The sequence below is a fragment of the Girardinichthys multiradiatus genome, chromosome 21 (genome assembly GCF_021462225.1).
Source record: "Girardinichthys multiradiatus isolate DD_20200921_A chromosome 21, DD_fGirMul_XY1, whole genome shotgun sequence".
NCBI lineage: Eukaryota > Metazoa > Chordata > Actinopteri > Cyprinodontiformes > Goodeidae > Girardinichthys > Girardinichthys multiradiatus.
The window spans coordinates 15,979,460-16,005,428 of NC_061813.1; the positions used below are offsets into that span (position 1 = coordinate 15,979,460).

The 25,969-nt window shown below is 40.8% G+C and overlaps 1 protein-coding gene across 1 annotated transcript; it reads right to left on the reverse strand.

Annotated features, from left to right (window-relative positions):
• Positions 1-19,198: 19,198 nt before the first annotated feature.
• Positions 19,199-24,930, reverse strand: LOC124858446 (sialic acid-binding Ig-like lectin 14). Its single transcript, XM_047350493.1, has 6 exons — positions 24,828-24,930; positions 24,260-24,640; positions 20,034-20,336; positions 19,702-19,959; positions 19,544-19,610; positions 19,199-19,307 (listed from the first exon to the last, which is right to left on the reverse strand). The coding sequence occupies exons 1-6, from the start codon at positions 24,913-24,915 to the stop codon at positions 19,214-19,216; spliced, it is 1,191 nt and encodes a 396-aa protein (XP_047206449.1). The 5' UTR covers positions 24,916-24,930; the 3' UTR covers positions 19,199-19,213.
• Positions 24,931-25,969: the final 1,039 nt, after the last annotated feature.

The window sequence follows — 25,969 nt, forward strand, 5'->3', positions numbered from 1 at the left end:
GACGTGCCAGAATCATAACACATTATGGATTTACTGCACAATGCAGCGGCTCAAGGCAGAAGAGAAATTTCCCTTTGGGGCTTTTTTTAAAATCTTTATGTTGATCTCACTTGTGAAGCACAGACACTTTAATCAGAATCAGTATCAGATTTATAGCAGAGTTAGTCATTATGAACAGCACAGTCGTCTACCTGACCAAAATGGATGACCCAACACAAATAATGGCGTCATAGTCGACATGGATGTTGAGGTCAACCATGTCCTCCCATGAAAGATTAGCTGAAAAGGTTTCATTTTCACAAACATTCTGGTGATACTCCATGTCTAACCTGTATATTAGATGGTCTCACTTCTCTAAAAGGCGTGTGATATCTATGATTCAAATGTTGGACTATTTGTTCGCTACTATACCTCCCAGTATCATCTGCTACTATATACTCCAGTATGGTCTGCTACCACAACTTCCAGGAGGAATTGCAGCTGATAGGAAAGGGCGTCACAGCTCTATTGTCACAGTGGGCTATATAAGGACACAGGAGACGCCCCACCATTGCTTTTCTCCCGCTGGAAACCAAGACGCGGTTACCACGCAAAGGAGGCGCATCATTCTGGAGAAGAAACCACACGTGGGTTTTCATTAATTATCCCCACTGGCCAAACTCTTGAGAAGAGTTTCCTGGGATAAGAAGACCAGTAAACTTTACTTTACCGATCAAAGGCGTGGATTTAACACGTAACCCAAGAAAAACCCACGGAGGTTTTTCAAGGAGACGCAATTTTCCTCTTTGTTTTGTTCCAGACGACTGCTGACAGTCCGTCATATTTTTCCCCTTTTGTCAAAGGAGGAAGGCCGGCTGTCTTTGAGTTTGTTACGGACGTGTAACAAACTCCTCCCTCTCCCCCAGCTCCAGAGAAGACGTCACCAAGTAATCCTGCTTTGTTTTTATTTCTATTAGAAATAGCTTGGGCAGGATAGAGTAGGATTTTAGAGCGATTTAGAATCGCCACTTATAGTCCAATGTGTTCTAAGTTGTATCTGCATGCAATGTCTTATTGAAACTTTGATTGCTGTTGGACTCTGACAGCCGCCGCGCTTTTAAGCTGTTTAGTTGTCTCTGTGTTTGAACACCTTAGCACAGACTCAGGTGAACTTAAAGATGGACTGCTAGAACCTCATGGTGGAAAACTCACTATTCCTTTGTCTTTACTCTTCGTGTTTTTTCACTGGTTGCGCCTAAAGGTTTTATGACCCTTTGTGTTTCACTGAGCTTCAACTTTGGGGGTTTTATGACTGCAGCTTGGTGGAGGCCGCTCCCAAAGCTTTGCTCAGTACCATATTTTCTCTTGTTTTTGACATAACTGCTTGTTTGAATTTCATACACACTCAATGTTGTTTTATCTTGTTTAGTTAATTATTTTACCTCTTTTGTGTAGAACTTTTGCATGGTTGATTAGGTGAAGATTATTGAATCAGAATAGCTAGGTGTATCAGGGCTGTTGATTTAATAAATATTCACGTAGATAAAGAGAGAGCGTTTGTGTTTATTTTAAGCAAGAGTGACTTGTCTGTCAAAATAAGGTCAAAGTTCCCCCACCTTCAGTGAAGCAGTTGATTAAACAGTGACATCTAGTAATAGTTATCAATTATTACTGAGAACTTAATAATTGTAATTATCAAGGGCCTTGAGCCATAATTACAACACCAGAGGACATCTCTGATTTCGACTCGTAAGTAATGACTTTTGGTTAAGAAATAATTTTTTTCAAATTATGATTTTTAATTATAATTCTTGATAAATATTAATTAATCAATATTCATAATTCTTACACAAATCTCGGTGGTTTGACTAAAATTCGATCGTGCTCTCCGAAAAGTGATCTTTATTGTCCAAAGTCGGGAACAGGTCTGAAAAAGCTCTTTGTGATGTCAAATATTGGTAAAGATTCTTTGATGCATCATAGAGTGATGTCATCAGCTCTGATGTCATGGTCTCCTTTGATGCTGATCAGCCTAATTCAACATATTGTGTGCAAAAAGACACAAAGCAGAGAACAAAGTAAACCTCTTAAACAGAAATGCTATCATTGATGGAATGATACACTGTTGATGTCAGTGTTTTTCATGAATTTATTGAGTGGAAATAACTTGTTGGAAGGAGTTGAGAATACAGGGAAGTGTAAATAAGAAACTTCTTTAATTGAAGGTAGGAGTGCAGCCAAGGAGTTTTCGTTTTGCCAACTTGTGTTGTTACGTGTTTTCATTATGGATTTACTGCACAATGCAGCGGCTCAAGGCAGAAGAGAAATTTCCCTTTGGGGCTTTGTTTTTAATCTTTATGTTGACCTCACTTGTGAAGCACAGACATTTTAATCAGAATCAGTATCAGATTTATAGCAGAGTTAGTCATTATGAACAGCACAGCCGTCTACCTGACCAAAATGGATGACCCAAGACAAATAATGGCGCCATAGTCGACGCGGATGTTGAGGTCAACCATGTCCTCCCATGAAAGGTTAGCTGAAAAGGTTTGATTTTCACAAACATTCTGGTTTTGCTCCATGTCTAACCTTTATATTAGATGGTCTCACCTCTCTAAAAGGCGTCTTCTAATTTCTAATTGATCTGACTTCCTCTTGTCATATTGGGAGCATGGAGCCACATAGTAAACAGGCTCCTGGAATTATGTCCATTCCATGTTTTGGTAGTGGACCTGGAACCGCTTGGATTGATGGCTTTAGTCAGGTGCCTTAGAGAAAGTAGAGGCACCAAAAGGTTTCTTGTGTATCTTTGACCTTTGTTAACATGCTTGCTGTAATTGCATTGAGTTGGAAGACTGAGTCAGCAGAGTGATTTAAGTCCTGCTGGACTTCCATTGAGGTTGGACTCTCAAAGTTACCAGAAGGAACTGGTTCCCCCTGGATCTCTTTTAAGAGGGAAGTCACACCTTCTGGCTGGTTTAGTTGCAGCTCAATGGTTCATTGCAGACATCATCACAAAGACAAATAATGGCGTCACAGTCGACTTGGACATTGAGGTCAACCAAGTCTACCCATGAAAGATTAGCTGAAAAGGTTTCATTTTCACAAACATTCTGGTTTTGCTCCATGTCTAACCTGTATATCAGATGGTCTCTGTCAGGATGTGACATTTTGGACTTTGTGTTTTGTTTTGTTTACTAATTATCATATTTCTCCAGCCCCTCTGGTTAGGTTGTGTTTACTTATTGTTGACATTTTGTTTGTTTACATCCTAGTCCTTGTGTTCTCTGCTTCCCTTCCTGTCTGTTCAGTCTGTGTGGTGTTAGGTTTCATTACTCTGTAATCTGGTTTGCTTTATGGGTTCCTTGTTCGTTCTTAGGTTTGGTGTTTCTTATGTTCCCTTCAGTTTCTCAGTTTCCTTCAGTTCATGTTTATCCCTGATTCTTATGCTTTATTTTTATCTTTGTTTATAGTTTTTGTTTTAGGTATGCTCGGTGTCTTGTTAATTACTTGTATTAGGTTCACCTGTTCCCTCTGCCTTCCTGCCTCCTTGCCTCACCTGTCCTTAGTTCCTTTGATTACCTGCCTTTGTTTTCTCTCATATTCTCGCATATTAGTTGGTTTGTTTCATTATGTTTTTGGGGGTTCCTTGCGTTACAACTCGACCCTTTATCCTCGTCCCTGCCTTGAGTCTCCATGTTCCTGCAGTGTCTGCAATGTAAGTGTTTGGATCTCGACCCTGTTCAGTACCTGCAGTGTTTTTGTTACGTTTTGACTTTTTTTGATTAAAGCTGAGACTGCTTTTTGAAATGCTGCTTCCAAGCTCTTGTCTGCGCTTCGGTCCACTCCAAAACCCCACCGTGACAGTCTCGTTCTCTAAAAGGCGTCTGATATCTCAGATTCAGATCTCGCTGGTTTGGGTAAAATTCGATCATGCTCTCTCAAAAGTGATCTGTATCGTACAATGTCGGGAACAGGTCTGAGAAAATTCTTTGTGATGTCACATATTGGTAAAGATTCTTTGATGCATCATAAAGTGATGTCATCAGCTCTGATGTCATGGTCTCCTTTGATGCTGAACAGTCAACATACTGTGTGCAAAATGACACAAAGCAGAGAACAAAGTAAACCTCTTAAACAGAAATGTTATTATTGAAATAATATATTGTTTGCTTAATTTCAGCTTTTTGTATTATTTTACTGAGAGGAAATACTGTAACCTGTTGGAAGGAGTGGAGAATATTGCGAAATGAAAATTAAGTAGTGTTATATTTTAGCATTTTATTATTTAAAAAAAAGAAACTCTCTAGGTTTTATCTATGTTTTATTAAGTGATCAGACAGCAAATATGTTTTCTTCATTTACTACATTACCTACAATGCCATTTTAAGCACACATGTCCACTTTCCTCATCAGATCAATTTCTCTATTAATGGTAAATATGGCAGAAAACTCATAACCTTTTTTAAAACGGCTGATAATCTCCAGGGCATTTAATGGTCAAACTATTTACAAACTGAGTGCAAACAACAGCTGAAGTCCTAGGCTACTGTTTTTTATTTTGTTGTTTTTGGGTTTTTTTTTCCGTGGAGCTAAGGCTATAATGCTCCGGTTGATATATATATAAAAAAAACTTTATTAGAAACTGCTTTGGGATTGTTTCAGTTGCAATGGACACTGAGAAGGAAACGAAAAGGAAAAAAATGGCCATCCAGAAAGTTACTGAAAAGTGGACGGTAATAATGAATGCAAGTTGTATTTAGTGGCAACTGCAGCTTAATATAGAACATCTGACTCCAAACACAGGGGTGTATGTGTGTGTGCGCTTGTGTGTATAAGGTTTGTCCATAAAAATATGCAATAGCAAGTGTGAGTAGCCACAGACCTTCCCTCCTGGACCCGAAACAGACACAAAGAGGCTCTGAGACACAGACATACAAACACCCTCCCCCCAAACAGTGCTCAGTGAAATGTTCAAAGCTTGGGAAATCTTTTTAGAATCTATGCCTGCTTTAAACGTCTCTACAACTTTATCCCTGACCTGTCTTGTGTGTTCCTTGGACTTCATGATGCTGTTTGCTCCCCAATATTCTCTTAACCAACCTCCGAGGTCATCAGAGCAGCTGTATTTGTACTGAGATTAGATTACACACATGTGGACTCTAGTCATTAGCAATCATCAGGCAACTTCTGAAGGCAACTGGTTGCACTCAGAGTAAATGGGGATGAATATTTTTGCACTTTTTAGTTTTTCATTTGTAAAATATGTTTGAAATCATGTTTAATTTTCGTTCCACTTCACAATTGTATACCAATTTGTGTTGGTCTTTCACATAAAATTCCAATAAAATATATATTTTTTGTGGTGGTAATGTGACGATATGTGGAAACGTTCAAGAGGTATGAATAATTTTACAAGCCACTGTATATGCAAAATTATACAAATATATGTAACCTTTTGTACATATATGTAAAATTCTGAAACTATATTAGCCTGATTTATTGATTGGATTTGGCTACATTTTGATCCACTGTTTAAAATATTTGCTCTGTTCTTGGTCTTATATTGAATAAGTTCTGCTTAAATGCTTCCTCTTACTTAAACAAAATCCTTGTCAATTTATTAGCTAACTGTGCAATAAACGTAATACTTAACGTAAAGATTAAAGACAAAGTCCCACAGGGAAATATAGACCTTGAGCCGCTGCATTGTGCAGTGAATCCATAATGAAATCAGGTATAAACACGAGTTGGCAAGAAAATCCAGCAAGCAGGTCAGCCATCTACAGTGTCTTCTTCTTTTCCTTTTATCAGTGGACCTCCAAGGTCAAAGATAAACAAGAAACCTTTCTGTTCCTCAACTTCCTCTCAGGCACCTGACTCATGCCATTAATCCAAGCGTTTCCAGGACCAGTACCAAAACAGGGAGTGGACAAACTTCCAAGGTCCTGTTTACTTTTTATAGTCAGGTTGCAGTCAGGTTGCAGGCTCTTGGCAGAACCTCTGACTTCAACTGTTTTCACATGTAAATATGTAAACATATACAAGATTTTGTAAATATATATAACTTTTTGTAAAAGGTTTGGCTCACAGTTACAAGAGCAAAAAAAAAATATGTAATGTGCTTGCTGAAAAAATGTTTTTACTTATTTTCTGAAAATGTTAGGTAGGAAAACTTTACTGGCCGTCAGTTAACTCTTACATTACTCCTCACCTTTCCCCGACTCTTTTATTTGGCACCCAAAGGACAATCTCAGTCAGAGATCAGTTGTACGTTTCCACAAGTTTATAAAAAACCAATCTGAATTCAGCGAGGGGACACACACTTACACTGGTACCTGGAAACGTCTGTGTGTTGTCCGTTTTGGAGGGGCCACAATATCTTTATATACCCTTCGCTGCTATGCAGTACACATACACAATCATCCTGTCTGTAAATATCTCCCCAGCAACCATATAACCTCATATCCAAATAAGGAGTACTTCTAGTCCTTCTCCTATAACAAACTTATCGTGTCTGGCGCCAGCCTTGTCTCCTTTCCCAATTTATGACCTTGCCCTCTCTGTGCGCTGTTCTCCCCTGTCTTCTTCTCCCCCATCGGTGATTCCTTGTCCTTCACTGATTTATGACTTTGGACTCTCTACTTCCCTCCCTAAGGACCTTGCACTTTCTATGCTTCACTCCCTAAGCTTGACCCCTCTATGCTCTATGTACACATGCCAGTTACACACATAGATAGTTAATATTACACACATAAATAGTTTATATTCTACACTAACTAATCCCAAGTCAACTTCGAGTCCTATGGTATAAATTTCAAGTTGTTAACAAGTCATATTGACTATCCCTGAAACACTACACACAAGCAAAAACCATGTGCTTTCTCTGTATTGAATGAAAAAGTGGGGAAAAAAACTTTCACAGTTAGCTATAGCTATCGACTGTGTCCAAATCTGTAAAAGGAGCATCAGCAGAACAACTGAAATGGATTTAAGGTTGCATACAAAACTGTACAAACTCTGCTGCATTAACATTATGCGCAGAGAAAAATGAAAGAACAATGCTCAATGGAAAGCTAGCTTTAACTTTCAGTGTAATGTAACCTTGACTAACAAATGAAAACATTAAATATACCAGTGTTCTTGCACGGAGTCTCCTTCTCCATTTCCGTATCAACTGTAGTTTATGGATACTCTCATTTTGCATTAGAAGGAACATTGCTCACAGCTCAGCTCAGAAAGCTCTGCTACCAAGCTTCCCCCCATGTTGTGTAACGCCCACTGTTGATGACTCATGCTTGGTTTGCAAAACTGGTGGAAATGGTCAACAAAACACCAAAGTTCGAAGGCACGTGATCGAACCTGTTCAAGAACAAGAGTTCTTTCGGTGGAAAAACGCTATCAGCCTCTCTCTATGTATTTATTTCAGGCTCACCTACTGTGCAGGATCTCTTATGGGTGCACTTATTGGAGTAAGATTAGGACACAGTCTTGTTAAACCACTAAACTTAGAAGAGCCAGCTCAACATGTGAAGAGACTCAATGATTACTTTTTACTGGAGCCACAGCTCAGCCCAACAATGGAAGCAATTCATGGGTAACAGAGTAACTGAAATACAAGAGATCACAAACCCAGAGTTGTGATCTCACCATGATGGCAAAATGAACCCTGCTGACCTGCCTTCGCTGGGTCAACATGCACAGACTCTTACTGAGAGCCAGCTGTGGTGGACTAGACCCACTTCACTGTCAACAACTGAAAAGAAACTAGAAATTGATAATGACTATGTGGTGAATAAGATGAACACTAAACTGAAATCTAACTATGAGACTGTTGTACAACTCACTAGCACTGAGCAAACTGAACATCTGTTAAACTTAGAAAGGTACAGCAAGCCTACTGCATGGGTAAAATGCTTTGTTACCAACACCAGAGGGCTCATGTATGAAGCATGCGTATGCACAAAAACCTGGTGCAACATTTTACACACAACTCGGCATGTAAAAAATGATCGTGTGAAAGTGTGCAGTAATCCACGCAAACTGTTGACCTGCTGTAAACATTTTCAGTCGACAGTAACAAACCAAAGAGAACTAAACCTGCTCTAAATACACTGAAACATGACTCCATTCTGTTTTATTGAATTTACTGAGCATTAAACCTTCTGTTCCTGCTCTTGGTAGAGGAGGACGCTTTTCTCCTGTCTCCTGCACCCTCCCCTGTCTGCCCTGCTTCTGCTCTGTGTCTTGTCTTCTTTCAAATTGTGAATTATGGATCTGGTCAGCTGGTCTCTCAGTGCAATTGATCAAATTTTCTCGACGGGAAGACAGGGTAAGGGAGAGCCTTCTTATCCAGACGGGACATCTCCGGAAACGTCGGCAGCAGTTCCGGCCATTGCAAGGTTGCTCAGCTTATGTGAAGGGATCTGAGCTATCAACACTCAGACTGAAATGTTCAGGGAGCAGAATCGCACACTAGATGAGATCCTACAAGATCGCAGGCTGGCTGCGGTTCCTAGACTCAGAGGTGAAATGGGATAAATCTTGGAGAAGTTGCATGCTCAGATCTGGCGAAAGACCAGGAATTTGTCTGTTTGGATTCGCCATTGAAAAGCACCAGCAAGACTCTTAATGCTGGATGGAAAATTAAGAGTCAGCCTGACCCAAATAATTGCATCCAGTCAGTGACTTGCAGCATTCACTCCTCCTGGATGAGCATGTAGAGACAGTGGACAGTCACTGGCGTTAACTTTGCAGCAATCCCTCATACTGAGCATGCATGTAGTGACAGTGGAAAGGAAAAACCCCCTTTTAACAGGAAGAAACCTCCAGCAGAACCAGGCTCAGTGTGAGCGGCCATCTGCCACGACCGACTGGGGGTTTGAGAGAAAGAGCAGAGACACAAAAAGAACACAGAACAGAAGCACTGATCCAGGAGTACGTTCTATGGGAAGGAAAAGTAACTGTTAATGGATGTAGCTCCTTTAGTCGTTTCACCTAGAAAGAAAGAACAGATAAACTTTGAGCCAGTTTTCAAGGTTAGAGTCTGAAAGAGAGCATATATAATTAGTTACAGTAAAAGCTCAGTCAATTTCCATGTCTAGGAGAGAGAAAGGGTTAAACATTAAAGACAGGGCTATGTGGATCATCGGTAGAGGGTGAGCATTTAGTTGTTGCCAGCAGAAGCTCGGACAATTCCCCTCTCCAGAAAGGTGTCACAGGTAGACACAGAGCCAGGCCAGATGTAACTTCTAGGAAGAGAAAAGAGAGAACAAGGTTAAAAGCTGAAATAACAGCAAACAATGCAAAATTGGAGAGTAGTGTGAGAATGTAGCGAAGAGGGTGAAAGTGGTCGTTATTTCCTCCAGCAGCCTAAGCCTATAGCAGCATAACTACACAGATAGTTTCAGTTCAGATTATTTAGTTAAGTGGCGCTTATTTACAACAATGTCGTCTCAAGGCACCTCACAAAGGGTCCCACTGATGGTCATTGTTATACTAAAAACCACAAGGATTGGGAAACCTCTATCTGTCAGACTGATTATAACCATTGGAAAAGAGAAGGGGTCATACAGGTAGCATAAATGGAGGGTGTGTTTGCACCTCAACCATAACTGAGCCGGTTTAGGCTAAACCTGACTCCCCCTTACTCCAACCAACAGGGAGGGAAGAAGACGGAGGTAAAAAATAAGGAAGATAGCTCAGGATAAACTAAGCCACTCTAACTATAAGCTTTATCAAAAAGGAAAGTTTTAAGCCTAGCCTTAAAAGTAGACAGGGTGTCTGGCTCACGGACCAAAACTGGGAGCTGGTTCCACAGGAGAGGAGCCTGATAACTAAAGGATCTGCCTCCCATTCTACTTGTAGAGACTCTAGGAACCACCAGTAAACCTGCAGTATGAGAACGAAGGGCTCTGTTAGGAACATATGGAACAATCAGATCTCTGATGTATGATGGAACTAGATCATCAAGGGCTTTATATGTGAGGAGGAGAATTTTAAATTATATTCTGGATTTAACAGGGAGCCAATGAAGGGAAGCTAAAATAGGAGAAATATGATCTCTCTTTTTAATTTTCATCAGAACTCTTGCTGCAGCATTTTGAATCAGCTGAAGGCTTTTAACTGCATTTTGTGGACATCCTGATAGTAACGAATTACAATAGTCCAACAAGATGGCGCCGCAGATGGTCGCCTCGGCGTGTTGGTGCGCATTGTTTTGTTTTGTTTTTTGCTTTAAAACGGTCTTCTGTGATGGTACCCGGAGCTCTCTCACCAGAGAAGAACTCATGAACATCAGGGCTACTACACCAGAGGAGTTATTTCCAACATTTCTACCTACTGCTCTGGAATATTTGGACATTCTGGTCAAAGGTGCGCTCACCTTTGTTCACGCGGTGAAACGCCGGAAGAGAGGGAAACGGGCTGGGGTGTTGGTACGTCTTCGCCAGCGTGGACTACGAACACCGTTACCTGGAATATTTCTCTCTAACGTGCGCTCACTTCCCAACAAAATGGAGGAACTACAACTGTTGTTGGGGAAAAACAGGGACTTTTATTCATCGGCAGTTTTGTGCTTCACGGAGACGTGGCTGTGTGGATTAATACCGGACTCCGCGCTGCAGCTGGCAGGATTCCAGCTCTACAGAGCGGACAGAGACACGGAACTCTCCGGCAAAGCGAAAGGTGGAGGAATCTGTTTTTACCTCAACAGTGGTTGGTGCAACGACGTGACAGTGATTCAACAGCACTGTTCTCCAGACCTGGAATCCTTCATCATAAACTGTAAGCCTTTCTATTCCCCCCGTGAGTTCGCTTCGTTCATCCTGGTCGGTGTTTACATCCCACCGCAAGCTAACGTGCAGGTCGCACAGCGCATGCTCGCCGACCAGATACTGAGTGTGGAGCGGACCAACCCGGACTCCTTAGTAATCGTCGCTGGTGACTTTAACAAAGGTAATCTGACCCACGAACTTCCCAAATACAGACAGTTTATAAAATGTCCGACCAGAGAGGACAACATTCTGGATCACTGTTACACCACCATCAGAGACGCTTATCACGCCGTCCCACATGCTGCACTGGGCCAATCCGACCACATCATGGTCCACCTGATTCCTGCATACAGGCAGAAACTAAAGCTCTGCAAACCTGTTGTGAGGACGACAAGGAAGTGGAGCAGTGAGGCTGTGGAGAATCTCCAGGCATGTTTAGGCTGTACAGACTGGGATGTGTTCAGGACTACTACCAACAGTCTGGACGAGTACACAGAGGCTGTGACTTCCTACATCAGCTTCTGTGAGGACAGCTGTGTACCATCATGCACCAGGGTGAGTTACAACAACGACAAACCCTGGTTCACAGCTAAACTCAGAAGGTTAAGACTGGATAAGGAAGAGGCCTTCAGGAGTGGGGACAAAGACATATACAGAGAGGCTAAGTACAAGTTTGGCAAGGCAGTGAAAGAGGCCAAACGACTGTACTCTGAGAAGCTCCAAATCCAGTTCTCAGCCAACGACTCTGCGTCTGTCTGGAAAGGGCTCAAGCAAATCACCAACTACAAGCCGAAAGCCCCCCACTCCATCAACGACCGACGCCTCGCCAACGACCTGAACGAGTTCTACTGCCGCTTTGAAAGACAAAGGGACAGTCCTGCAACCATCTCCCACGACGCCCCCCAACAGCTGCAGCCACAATCCACCACCCCCACCTCCCCAACCTCAAGAGGGGCCTTGGCACCTCCAACCCCCACCAGCCCCCTACCCACGCCGAGGACGGCTCTTTCCATCCAGGAGAGGGACGTCAACAAACTCTTCAGGAGACAGAACCCCCGGAAAGCTGCTGGTCCGGATTCTGTCTCACCAGCCAGCCTGAAGCACTGCGCTGATCAGCTGTCTCCAGTCTTCACAGACATTTTTAACACCTCACTGGAGACATGTCATGTGCCAGCCTGCTTCAAGTCCTCCACCATCGTCCCTGTTCCCAAGAAGCCAAGGACCACAGGGCTTAATGACTTCAGACCCGTCGCCCTGACCTCTGTGGTGATGAAGTCCTTTGAGCGCCTTGTGCTCTCACACCTAAAAGACATCACCGACCCCCTCCTGGACCCCCTGCAGTTTGCCTACAGAGCCAACAGGTCTGTAGATGATGCAGTCAACCTAGCCCTTCACTTCATCCTCCAGCACCTGGACTCCACAGGAACCTATGCCAGGATCCTGTTTGTGGATTTCAGCTCTGCCTTCAACACCATCGTCCCAGCTCTGCTCCAGGAGAAGCTCTCCCAGCTGAGTGTGCCCGACTCCACCTGCAGGTGGATCACTGACTTCCTGTCTGACAGGAAGCAGCGCGTGAGGCTGGGGAAGCACGTCTCTGACTCCCTGACCATCAGCACCGGTTCCCCCCAAGGCTGTGTTCTCTCTCCTCTGCTCTTCTCCCTGTACACCAACAGCTGCACCTCCAGTCACCAGTCTGTCAAGCTTCTGAAGTTTGCGGACGACACCACCCTGATCGGACTCATCTCTGATGGTGACGAGTCCGCGTACAGATGGGAAGTGGACCATCTGTTGGACTGGTGCAGCCAGAACAGCCTTGAGCTCAACGCTCTAAAGACAGTGGAGATGGTTGTGAACTTCAGGCAGAACCCAGCCCCACCTGCCCCCATCACCCTCTGTGACTCCACAATTGACACTGTGGAATCTTTCCGCTTCCTGGGAACCATCATCTCCCAGGATCTCAAGTGGGAGCCAAACATCAGCTCCCTCATCAAGAAAGCCCAGCAGAGGATGTTCTTCCTGCGGCAGCTGAAGAAATTCAACCTGCCAAAGACTATGATGGTGCACTTCTACACAGCCATCATTGAGTCCATCCTCACCTCCTCCATCACCATCTGGTACGCCGCTGCTACAGCCAAGGATAAGGGCAGGCTGCAGCGTGTCATTCGGTCTGCTGAGAAGGTGATTGGCTGCAGTCTACTGTCGCTCCAGGAACTGTACACCTCCAGGACCCTGAAGCGGGCAGGGAAGATTCTGGCTGATCCCTCCCACCCCGGTCACAGACTCTTTGAGACTCTCCCCTCTGGCAGGAGGCTGCGGTCCATCCGGACCAAAACCTCACGCCACAAGAACAGTTTTTTCCCATCTGCCACCAGCCTGGTTAACAAAGCCCGGAAACCACCCTGACATTCCCCCTTTCCCCCACACCTCCCCTTTTTTTGCTGACAGGACACCTGTAACCTGTAACTCTATGCGTTACATTAACGCTCAGCTTGGACTCCTGCTTACTTGCACTGCTTTACTTGCACAATGATCACCTGCACTGTTGTATTGCTCTTGCATCTTATACTGCTCTATATTTACTCTCACTCACTTAAAACTGTGCACTTATATTTATATTATATTGTAGATATGTTTGTACTGTTTAATTTGTACTGTATTGCACCGACTACGCCAAAACAAATTCCTTGTATGTCCAAAAACGTACTTGGCAATAAAGCTTTTCTGATTCTGATTCTGATTCTGATTGAAGTAACAAATGCATGGACTAGTTTTTCAGCGTCACTCCTAGATAGGATATTTCTAATTTTGGCAATGTTCCGGAGATGAAAGAAGGAAATCCTAGAAACCTGTTTAATATGGGATTTAAATGACATGTCCTGGTCAAAAATAACACCAAGGTTTTTTACTTTATTATCAGAGGTCAATTTAATGCCATCCAGGTTAAGTGATTGACTAAGCAGTTTCTTTTTTAAAGACTCCGGTCCAAAGACGACAACTTCTGTCTTGTCTGAATTTAGAAGCAAAAAATGTAACGTCATCCAAGTTTTTATATCTTCAAAACATGCTTGTAGTCTATCTAACTGGTTGGGCTCATCAGGATTTATGGATAAGTAAAGCTGAGTATCATCAGCGTAACAGTGAAAATGTATCCCATGCTGCCTAATAATTTGACCTATTGGAAGCATAATATATAGTAAAGAGAATTGGCCCAAGTACTGAGCCATGTGGTACTCCACAATTAACCCTGGAGTTTAAAGATGATTTATCATTTACATGAACAAACTGGAATCTGTCAGACAGATAAGATTTAAACCAGCCTACCGCTGTTCCCCTGATCCCTACAGCATATCCCAGCCTTTCTAAGAGAATTTTGTGATCGACTGTATCAAATGCAGCACTGAGATCTAGCAGAACCAGAACAGACACAAGTCCATTATCTGAGGCCATAAGAATATCATTAGTGACTTTCAGCAGAGCTGCTTCAGTGCTATGATGAGCTCTGAAACCTGACTGAAACTCTTCAAACAGGTCATTGCTGTATAAATGCTCACACATTTGATTAGAAATAATTTTCTCAAGAATTTTAGATAAGAATGGAAGATTGGATATAGGTCTGTAATTTTTCAAGTCATCTCGATCAAGCGAAGGTTTCTTAAGTAAAGGTTTAATTACAGCTAACTTAAAAGCCTGTGGTACATATCCATTTACAAAAGATAGATTAATCATATCTAAAATGGGGCTGGTAATCAGAGGGAACACTTCCTTAAATAATTTGGTTGGGATTGGGTCTAACATACAAGTTGAAGGTTTAGATGAAGCTAATATTTCTGATAACTCAGGAAGCTTCACAGGATCAAAACAGTCCAAACACAAATCAGGTTCTGCAGTTATTTCCAATGTTGTTTCACTTGCTGAGGATGAAGTAATCATCTTCGGGAGTATGTCAAAGATTTTATTTTTAATAGAATCAATTTTATTTAAGAAGAATCCCATAAAGTCATGGCTGCTAAGAGCTAAGGGAATGGATGGCTCAACAGAGCTATGACTCTGTGTAAGTTTAGCAACTGTACTAAAGAGAAACCTAGGATTATTCTTGTTCTCTACTATTAATGATGAGAAATAAGCTGTTCTAGCTAGGCGAAGTGTCTTTTTGTACAACAGTAGGCTATTTTTCCAGATTAAGTATGAATCCTCTAGGTGTGTAGAGCGCCATTTTCTCTCCAATTTTCTAACATTGTGCTTTAAAGTACGCAGCTCTGAATTAAACCAAGGAGCTAACCTCCTATTAATGATTACCTTCTTTTTCAAGGGGGCTGCATTTTCTAATGCATCACGCAATGATGAAGAAACACTATGAACAAAAGAATCAATTTGTGAAGGGGCAGAAACAGAATTATTGCCCTCCACTGTGCTTTTCAGTGATAATGAGGAAATTAAAAGTGGAACAGATTCTTTAAAGGTTGTTACAGCATCGCCTGATAATGATCTACTATAATGAAATTTTCTTTCAGGTGTGGAGTACTCGGTTAAATTAAACTCAAAGGTTATTAAGAAGTGGTCAGACAGGACAGGGTTATGAGAGAATATTGTTATGTCTTTACACTCAATGCCATATGTCAGCACAAGGTCCAGAGAATGAAGACAAAGGTGGGTAGGTTTGTTAATGTTTTGATCAAAGCCAATTGAGTCTAAGATAGCATTAAACGCTATATTTAGGCTATCACTTTCAGCGTCTACATGAATGTTAAAATCCCCCACTATAATAACTTTATCTGTATTTAACACTAAATCAGATAAAAGGTCTGAAAACTGATCTAAAAATTGAGAGTAAGGGCCTGGTGGACGGTACAAAACAACAAACAGAAGAGGTTTTAGTGCTTTGCAATTTGGATGAGGAAAACTAAGGATTAAATATTCAAAAGAGTTGTAGCTATTGATTGGTCTGGGGCTAATCAATAAATCCGACTGAAAGATGGTTGCTACTCCTCCTCCTCGCCCAGTAATTCGAGGAATGTGAAAATTTAAATAATTAGTAGGAGTTGACTCATTTATAGTAACATAATCCTCTTGCTGCAGCCAGGTTTCTGTGAGGCAAAATAAATCAATCTGATTGTCACAAATCAGGTCACTAACTAGCAATGTCTTTGAAGAGAGAGATCTTATGTTCAGTAAGCCACATTTAATTGTTTTATTTTTCTTTTCGGTCTGAGTTGTGTTTATTTTTATTAGATTTTCCTGATTTCCTCCTTTTAGATTATTTTTTAATCTATTCAATTGTGGCCGTGGGCGAGACACTGTCTTAATAGGGTGTGTAGCAGTACAGAAGCTGCAGAGAGGAGTGTTAAACTACGACCCTGCTTCCTGGTCTGAACCCTGTGTTGTCAGATAATAAATTTGACCAGATTCCTAGAAAGAAGAGCAGCTCCATCCAAAGTGGGATGGATGCCATCTCTCCGGATCAGACCAGGTTTTCCCCAAAATGTTCGCCAGTTATCAATGTAACCCACATCGTTTTCTGGACACCACCTAGACAGCCAGCGGTTGAATGACAGCATGCGGCTAAACATGTCGTCACTGGTCCGATCGGGGAGGGGACCAATAATTAATTTAGTTTTTTTTCTGTTTTGTGCTTCACTTGATCAGTTTATTACATATGCTACAAACAATATCATCTTCTCAACTGTAAACATAGTGCCTGTTCCTGTCTGCTTTTGTTCTGAAGTGGAAAATTGCCCCATTTCATATTTGGCCTTCTGCACGTTCTTAGTAGCGTCTGTATAGCTTATATTATTGATAGTTTTGACTTGTTCTATTTTCATGGCTCTTCTCCTGACTTCACATCCTCCATAGATCACCTTGTGCTGCCCCCCACAGTTACAACAAGCATCCTGTCCATTTTTACATTCATCATATCTATGCTTCCCTCCACACTTTGGACACCTCTGCTTCCCCTTGCATGCTGCAGCAATGTGTCCATACCTCTGACATTTATAATATCTAAGAGGAGGAGGAATGTATGGCCCAACCGGGTAGCTAATACAACCTATTTTTATGCTCTCAGGCAGAACAGCTTCTTGGGACCCCAACATCACTGATAAACTATTCATTTGTTCTCCATCAACTGTTCCCATCCATCTTTTGATTTTGCTGGCCTCACCTCCTGAAATACTCTGCCTAAGTTTCTCCAGGTCTTCACCCACTGGGATACCTGTAATCACTCCACACTTAACTTTAGTCCCCCCACGATCTTTATTTCAGTCACCATTTTTTACAAATATTCTGGTTTTTAATCACTTTTTGTTTCTGCTCTTCTGTCGCAACTATAATCAGCATATATCCATCTCTGAGAGTCTTTGTAAGCATTACCTCTCCAAACATCTTCTTTATTCCTCTTGACAAAGCTAACGGACTTAGTTGCACTCCCTCATCCTCCTTCCTACATTTTAGGATTAATTTAATTTCTTATTTAACAACCTTTTTATGAATCACATTCCCTTTATCCAAACTATTTTCTTCGAGACTCCGTTTATTACTCTGTGTCTCCAGAGGATTTCTCTCTTCTCTTCTACTCCTCTCTCTTCCAGACCCTCTCCTACCGTTCACCGGAGTCCAGTCAGCTAAGTCCATCTCATCATAACCTTCATCCTCAACATGAGACGCCATTTTGGTCCAGTCACACACCAGTTTATGCTAACCGCCAAAGGTTGTTTGCTCGCTCGCTCCGAGCCACCACCACCACCACCTTCTCCAGAACCCCCTTCTCCACTCGACCCCGCTTACTCTACATTAGCCAATCATCATCACTTATGCAATTGTCTCGCTTCTTGCTCCTCTTCACCATAGAAGAAAAGCTTAACTCCTGTGGCTGTGAGCCACGACCGATGACAAGAGCCTCAATCAGTAGCTTTAGTTTATAACGCGCCCCATTTAATTGTCGGTAACGGTAACACCGTTGTAACGCTGAAAAAAGTAATTTGTTTGATTAATCATTACTGAAAATAGTAACGCCATTAGTAAAGGCATTTATTTTAACACCGTTATTCCCATCACTGCCTATATGTGATGCGTAGTTGTGTCTCACAAATGCCTTCTCAACTCATGATACCTTTAAACTATAAAAATTATTATAATTATCATAATTATTATAGTTGTGTTGGGAACAAACCTCAGCGTTGTTTGGTACAGACATTGTGGACCTAAACGGGTTCGAGCCGACAAGCTTTTTATTTTTCAGTCAGGTTTGAGTCATTCAAGAAATTGCTGGTTTGCTGTCATTCACTCTAAAAATCCCTTAATGGTGTGTAGACACAGTCTCTCTGTGGCTGCCACAGCAATGTTGCCATGGTTATTTAGACACGCAGTGGGTGTCTTCCAGCTGATTATACTACTTTATGTATGTTTTAATGTGCAGGGACCAGGCGGTTCAAGCGCCACATGCAGCTGTGCCCATTTCACCATAAATTGGGATGGTCCTGATTTTAAGGATATAGATTAGGAGGTAGTGGAGCTCTGTGGCTTTTGGAAGATGTTGGTTTAGTAGCAGGGCCTCGGCCACAGGGGGTGTTGAGTGGAGAAGATGTAATTTAGGTCCCAATCTTAAAACTTCTTTCATGGTGTCAGTGAAATCCAGAGAGGCAAAAACTGGGCTCAGTGGAGAGAGGGCAGAGTTCTGTGCGGTCTGGGTCGAGGTCTGGGGGGTTTGGGGGGGTCCATTTCTCCTGTGGAATTCGGCGGGGAGATCTTTTGTGATGAACTCTCTCTTTCTCAGCTAACTGCTCTATCTCTGCAGGAGCTGTTCGTGGCAGCGTTATCATTGTTGTTTATTTTCCATGTTCTCTGCTGATCAGTGCACCTCTACCACCAATCACTATAAGGTACAACTTTATCATAATTAGACAACATAGATTAAGTCTCGTTTTAAGCGAGACTTAATCTATGGTTAAAGTTTTAAAAAAGAAATATCATTTTTTTACACTATATTTTATGATACATTCAGGTATTTTAAGTTGTGAATTGTCTTGAAAACTTAAAGGTCATAATATAAATACAGAGAAATTATTTGTTACGATGATGAAATCATAAGTGATAAATATGAGACTTAGAGAAGAATGTTGTTCCTGTCAATAAACTGTAACAGAAAACTACACAAATTAATGAACTAACATCTCTATAAACAAAAACTAAATTTTCTCATGTGATCAAACAGCACTGACAGAAGTTCTCTTCTTCACTTGTGCATAGAGATCCTCTGGACTGTCATCAGACACTTTGACCTGAGAGTACAATGTCTCCTGCTGGCCATTGTCCTGCACTGAGACTGAGGAAGCTTAAGGCCGCCTCTGGAGGAAGGCTACATTTCCATAATAATGTTCTTCCTCTGTTTCATTGGCTTGAACAGCAACCTCCTGGCATGTTTGGGTCTGTGGGAAAAAGAGATATTTCTTGTTTAGCAAATGTTGTCACAAACCTGCAGATAAAAACTTGCTGCATACAGAAGATGAAAAGTACCCCACCCGAGTCTGTTGTGGAGTTGGACATTTGGACTTGAAGTACCTAGAAGACATTAGAGAGCTGTCAGAATAAATCTGCTGTGTTTCAGGAGATACAAAAAGACTGAGAGTTAAGATGGATCTGAAACAGACATGAGAGGACGACCATTAATAACATCAGACCAGGTTCAGCTCTGCACTAAATATAAAGAACTAGTTTAGAAATTCATCTGAAGGTTTAAATAAAACCTCATTATCATTCCTTAAATTAAATTTATTGTTTTAAATTCTGATACTCACCAAACAGAAAGAACCAGGCAGATGAACCAAATGACTCCAACTACGATTGCAACAAAGACAGGATTTCCTTTTGCCAAATCACAGAAAAACACAGTTTAACAAATGTCAAAAACATGAGCGTCTACTTTTAATAATGTCATTAAGTTGACTCCAGTTACCCTTAGTATTAAGTAGGATCACTGATGACGTCTCATTAGCCAGATCATTTGTAGCCACACAGTAAAACTCTCCTCCCTCAGTAACATTGAAGCTGTAAACCTGCCCCACAGATACATTAATGGCTCCATGTTTGCTGTTCCTGAACCAGGTGAAGCTGGCAGGAGGCTTGGCTCTGCTGGAGCAGTTCAGCTCCACCCAGCTACCTGCTGACACCAAACCTGATGGACTGATGGATGCTGAGGTGTTTCTAGGAGCATCTGAGGAAAATGGGACACATTAAGTTTATTGATCAGAAAAAGCTGAACCATGACGTGCTGACAGGATCACTTACATGAAACACTGAGAGTCACTGCTGTCTCTGCTGTCTTGTTTCCTCCATTCACAGGATATCTGGCAGAACATCTGATGTTGTATCCATCATGTGTGTCTGACAGAGTGATGTTCTCCTGGATTTTAGTTGTAAAGGTTCCATCTGTGTTTTTCTCTGTTTGTCTGTGAGAGTCTTGTTGGAGATTCCAGGTGAGTTCAGGAGGTGAGTGTGGACAGGGAGTCAAAGCTGAGCAGGTTATAGTGACAGACTGATGCTCCTTCAGATCACCACCAGAGATGTTAATGCTGGGACTCCAAGGAGAATCTGGGGATTCACATCAGATACACAATTTTAGTGTGAACAAGTCAGAATTTATTTGAGTTCAGAGTTTCAACCATCTGCCAGGTGTCAGGAAATGCTGGAGTTGTGTTGGACCAAAGGTGCAAAACAGCGATGAAGCCGCATGGTGAGTTTAAGAGTTATTTATAGTGATGTGTCCAGTGTGATAATGCTTCAGAGCGTGTGTCGAGTGAACCAGGCAGAGTTTTGTTGAAGATCGTGTCGAGGCTTTTGTCGATCACGTATGTGGTGACGTTCAAGGTCTTGAGAGAGGTTTGTCTCCCTTCTGATTCTGCAAGTGTGAAATACGTGCTCACCGTGCCTTTTTTTCTAAACAGAGTTTAAAAGTTTTTTTGTTGACGGTGTTTACTGTCATTATGCTGTTTCCTTTGATCAGGAAAGGAGTTTAAAAGTAATTCAAAGAATTTAAGTTATTCAATAGTTTATGCTGAAAGTGTTTAGCATTATTTTGCCGTTGCTTATGTATAATGCCATAATAAATGTATCTGTTTTACACAGAGGTGGGTTGCCTATTGCGCTATTTTGGGGGTTGTTTTCATAGAGCTGGTTGCTTGTTTCTCACACAAAATCTGGCAACACTGGTAGCACATCGCTACTGATTTCCACTCACATTTAGTTGCCTTGGGATCATATTGTGTGTGCTTTAGCAATCTATTTGAGCGTCTTTTTTTGCTTTAGAATCAGCAAGAAAGAAGGGAATATTGGAACGAACAGAAAAATGGTTATCACAACTTGTATAAAATTGCAGTTGCTTTTATTGCTCACCAGCTTTATTTGCAGTGATTGGTGGTCTAATGGTTAAGATTTGGTGCTTTCACCTCCGTTGTCTGGGTTAGGTTTAGGTCCTAGTTAGAGAACATACTTGTATACATTTATCTTGGAAAATAAAGTTTTAATCTCAAGGAGGCTTTACCTAATTAAATAAAGTGCATTATTATAAGCATTATAGACATAACTAACATAAGAAAATTCCCATTACAACCATCTTCCATATTTGTTTCCACTTTTCCTTTTGATCCAGTCATTGTATCATAAAGACAGATTAAAATCAAATTGATGCCATATTGCCATTTTCAGAATTTATTGGCATCACAAATACCTTTCATATATTAAGTCAATTTAATGCTTAACGCAAGAAATGCACATTATATTCACTCTGCCTGTTTTACATTTGTTGTCCACTTGATGGTGAAATAGAGCAAACGAAGCATCTTGACGCCTCGGCTCATGAGTCGAGCAATTGGATGGAAAGCCTCACTGCTTCAAGAGGCTTCATTTCGACATCACTCGTTATTTAATAATAGGGAAAACAGGAACTTACAATTATCCCAGGTCATGGATCACAGGCAGATTAAAAAGGCTTGTATAAATCAGGGCAGTAAACATGCATGGAACAACCAGGCATGACAAACAGGAGGATTCAGTCGCATGCAAAAGACACAGAGATTAAATGATGAGGAAGGGTGGACAATGGACCAATGAAAACAGGGAGCCAATTGCGGGGAAATCAGGAGCAGCTGGAGAGAAAGAGAAAGCAGGCAACTGAAGAAGGATGGCTAATTAGCACAGAAGAGCAGGGAGACCAGAGGAATAACAAAACATCATGAACAGAACATGAACAACATGAAACAATGACATAAACATTAACATAAAAAAGGGAGGAACCAGATCTACACAGACAACCTAACACATTGACACAGGAATCCAAGAAAGTAAAGGCATAGGAACCAGTCTCCAATATTGGAGATAGGCGCATTTGAAGCGGGGCAGACGCGGGAGACTGTGGTATCAGCTGCAGTCTGATCAGAGACCTCAGAATGAGCTAAAACTGCCTGTAGGGAATGTTGTCATGAATATGGCTGGTTTATAACATCTTGTTTTTGGTTAACATTAATATTTAGACACCATATCTTTATCTTTAACGTACCATATCTTTACCATAGCATCATCTTAATCCTGGGATGGGCACCCGTCCATTATTGAACTGCTACCTTTGTCAGGCTTCCCAAGTAACATCAACACCATCCAAAAAATGTTAGTCAGTCAATCATTTTCTATACCACTTTTTCCATAGTGGATCACGGGGAAGCTGGTGCTTATCTCCAGCAGTCTATGGGCGGGAGGCAGGGTACACCTTGGACAGGTCGCCAGTACATCGCAGGGCAACACACAAACAACCAAGCACACACTCATTCACCCAGCTAAGGGCAATTTAGAGAGACCAATTAACCTAACAGGCATGTCTTTCGACTGTGGGAAGAAGCTGGAGTACCCAGTGAGAACCCACGCATGCACAGGGAGAGCAACTCCATGCAGAAAGACCCCCAGCCAAAGTCAAACCCAGGACCTTCTTGCTGCAAGGTCACAATGCTACCAACTGTGACACCATGTAGCTCTCCAAAAATGCTTTGTCATCTTATTTCAGCAAAATGCCACCACCACAGAAAAGGCTTAAACAACAGCAGGACTAACTTTGTTTTCTTAAGAGTAACGTCAGTGAATAACGGTTGCACATCACGAAGTCAACACCTAATCATACTCGGCTATTTATCATGTCTGACATTATATTAGATATTATGTGCAATAATGTCTTACCAGGAGAATGATAGTACATAAGTAGAGGCAGTTGAAGCAATAAAAGGTGTAGAGACGGAGGAAGCTCAAGTGAGGTCTTAAATGATTAGTGATAAACATTTTATTAGAGCCAGGGGGAGCTTCAGGCTGGGGGGTTTAAAAATCACATTATTGATAGAATAGATCTAGAAAGGAGAACAGATGAGGACTGATGTCAGGTTGATTTTTTTAAGATCATTTGTTAGTCATTATTTCCACCGTACAGTAAAGGTTTTTGTTTAGGATATAAGTTATCAGCTACACTAAAACAAGTGTTCTGCACATTTATACGGTGAAATGCCCATAGCAACCGAGAGGTTTAATTATTTCCTCATTTATTCTTAATATGTGCCACCTTCATGCTCAAAAGTGGTACCTTAGACATGCATCTCTGAAGCTATTTTGTATGTTTAGGAGCAGCAATGCAGCAGCACAAACAGAAAATGAGGATGATACAGGGCTGGTGACAAGGTCTTAAAACAAATCAGTGAACACTTTTAAAGACAGGGTTAAGCTATGCTATTAACAGATTTGACACACTGACAGCATATGAGCCTAAACACATCTGCCAATCATCTTTATGTATAAGAGAAGCCTCAACAGATGTTGCTTTTTTGTTTTTTGTAAGTAAAGATATTGTATATTATCATATGTCATAATGCCATGCAGGAATATCAAGAGTTTGAGGCATTTTTGACCAATAAAACATGTTTAAACCATTTACAGATCTGTAAGGTTTCTAATATGTGTCCCCCCACAATGTTTATCTAATTCCTACATTCTTGCAAGAAAGTAATCTAAACACAGGAATGAAATGATGAATCTAAACATGAACTAGAAAAGCAAAACAGGAGAACATAAGAAGAGAAAACAGACTAGGAACTCAAACTCAGAACCTAACACAGGCAGATCATGACATCTAGTTGTTGATTATAAGTGAACCTCTTGGATATAGGAAAAAAAAACTGAATTACATTAAAATTTGTGCTCTCGATTCCTAGTTTTCAAATTTAATTAAATTTTAGGTAGTAAAATCTTTAGACCTTGAGAAAAAAAGCAAATTAAAAGCATGCTTAAAAACCCCAAAGATACTCATAACTGTATGCAGAAAAACATCTATTCAACTTTAAACTCAAATGATATTGTTGATAATCATGCAGTAGATTTTTAGTTAAACAGTAAATTATTGAGATTATTTTCTATAAAACCAGAGTTACTCTTATTGTGACCCTGAACAATAATCTCATAGATTTATAAAATAAAAGATATTTTACCTTTAACTGTTATCTGAAGAGGATCGGCACAAGCTGTTGCTCTGAACGGCCCGTTCTCAACTCTGAAGAAGTATTTGTCTGTATAATTGGTTTTTAAATCAGGAAACAGAGTGATGCAGTTTTTCTCTCTGAGGTTTCCAGTAATATTCAGAGAATAGGTGTTAACTGACCCACTGCTGTTGAAAATAGAAGAAGCTGGATTGCCAAAACTTGCTTTATGTTTCATCCAGATACCATAAATAGTTCTGCTGCTGTTAAATGATTTTTCTTTTGTATTAAAGCTACATGGGATGTGCAAACAAGATCCATTCAGTGCTTCAATCTTCTTTGGTGTAGTGATGAACAGAGCTGGTTTTAGATCACCACAATCAGCCAAAACACCTGTAAAATCAGACCAGTAATGAACATAATGTGAAGCAAAATCTGTACAGAAAAAGTTCATGATCCACAAACTCCAGTTCAGCTGCAGCAGGTTACATGTGGAGCATTTAAACAATATCAGGATCAAATATTTCAGAAATGATTTATGTGATGTCTCCAAATGAAAGGAGGTGAACAAACAGCTCACCTGGAAGGAAGAAGACAATCAGTAACATGTTGACTGTCAACACGTTCTCAGACAGAGCTGCCATCAGACTCTGATCGTCCATCTTCATCTCAGACTGGAAATAAAACATTTAGGTGATTTATTAAAGTAGGTCTAAAATTAGAGTTTTAGCTCCTAACAAAGCAACTTTGAATGTCCTGCACACATTTCACCCATAAGTTTAACACACAGAGCAAGGCTTGTTAAGTGTAAGAAGGAGAAATTAGGATCAACTACAAGGTTGCTCTTTAAATGTTTCCCGACACTCAAATCAGATAAAACTTCAAAGAAGACATTAAGAATATTTATTGATAGTAGAAAACTCAGACACTTAAATATATAATGGATTTTATTTGATAAAATGTATAAATGACAAAGCATGATGAAATATTTAGTTAAATGTTCAGAATCAGCAGCGTAAACTTACCAGAACTTCTGTGGTTAAAAGGAACAAAGTTTGGTTTTAAAACCAGTTGATCTGTTTAAACCAGTTGATCAGCAGCAGAATAAACAGCCACCTTCTCTGTTAACAGAAGTTTACTTAAATGAGTCTTCAGCCTTCATGCTTTGTCAAAGAGGAAGTAAGATCTTTCTAATTATTTTAACATCATGAGGTAATCTCATGACGTACGATTTCAGACACAACTCAGTCACTTACTGAATATAACTAATTATTTCTCAGTTCCCGTTAGCTATGATAGTTAATAAGTTTAATCACAAAGATACTAATACCAAAAGAACATAGAAAATATAAACAGCGTGAGGACGTGTTTTATTTAAAACCTCAGTGCAGTTTGTCTCTGTGAACCTCCTGCAGAACTGATAAACCAGCTTCTCTTTTTCACTTCAACTTTTCAGCTTTTCTCAGTATTTTGAACAGCTATCAGTTCACATCTCACCACTTTGTCCTAACACTTTGGTTGAGGGATGGAAAGTCTCATAGAATCAATACTTTGTCACTGTACTATAATAGAGTTAACTTCATAACTACGTTCTTGTTGTTTTCAAAAGTACTTTTATAACTTAAGCATTTATTTGATGCAATCAATCTGATTTCTGGCCACTATTAAACCTTAGTTTTCATCAGACTTTAAGCAGGAGCTCTGGAGTCTAAATGCTGCTGA

What these genes read in the sequence shown, in the direction of transcription:
- LOC124858446 (XM_047350493.1), bottom strand. Translation starts at nt 24,915, where the DNA reads ATGAAGATGGACGATCAGAGTCTGATGGCAGCTCTGTCTGAGAACGTG. An exon ending in GATTGTCTTCTTCCTTCCAG is followed by an intron (nt 24,641 to 24,827) that starts GTGAGCTGTTTG and finishes CTGATTTTACAG; the next exon opens with GTGTTTTGGCTGATTGTGGT. An exon ending in AGTGACTCTCAGTGTTTCAT is followed by an intron (nt 19,960 to 20,033) that starts GTAAGTGATCCT and finishes CATTTTCCTCAG; the next exon opens with ATGCTCCTAGAAACACCTCA.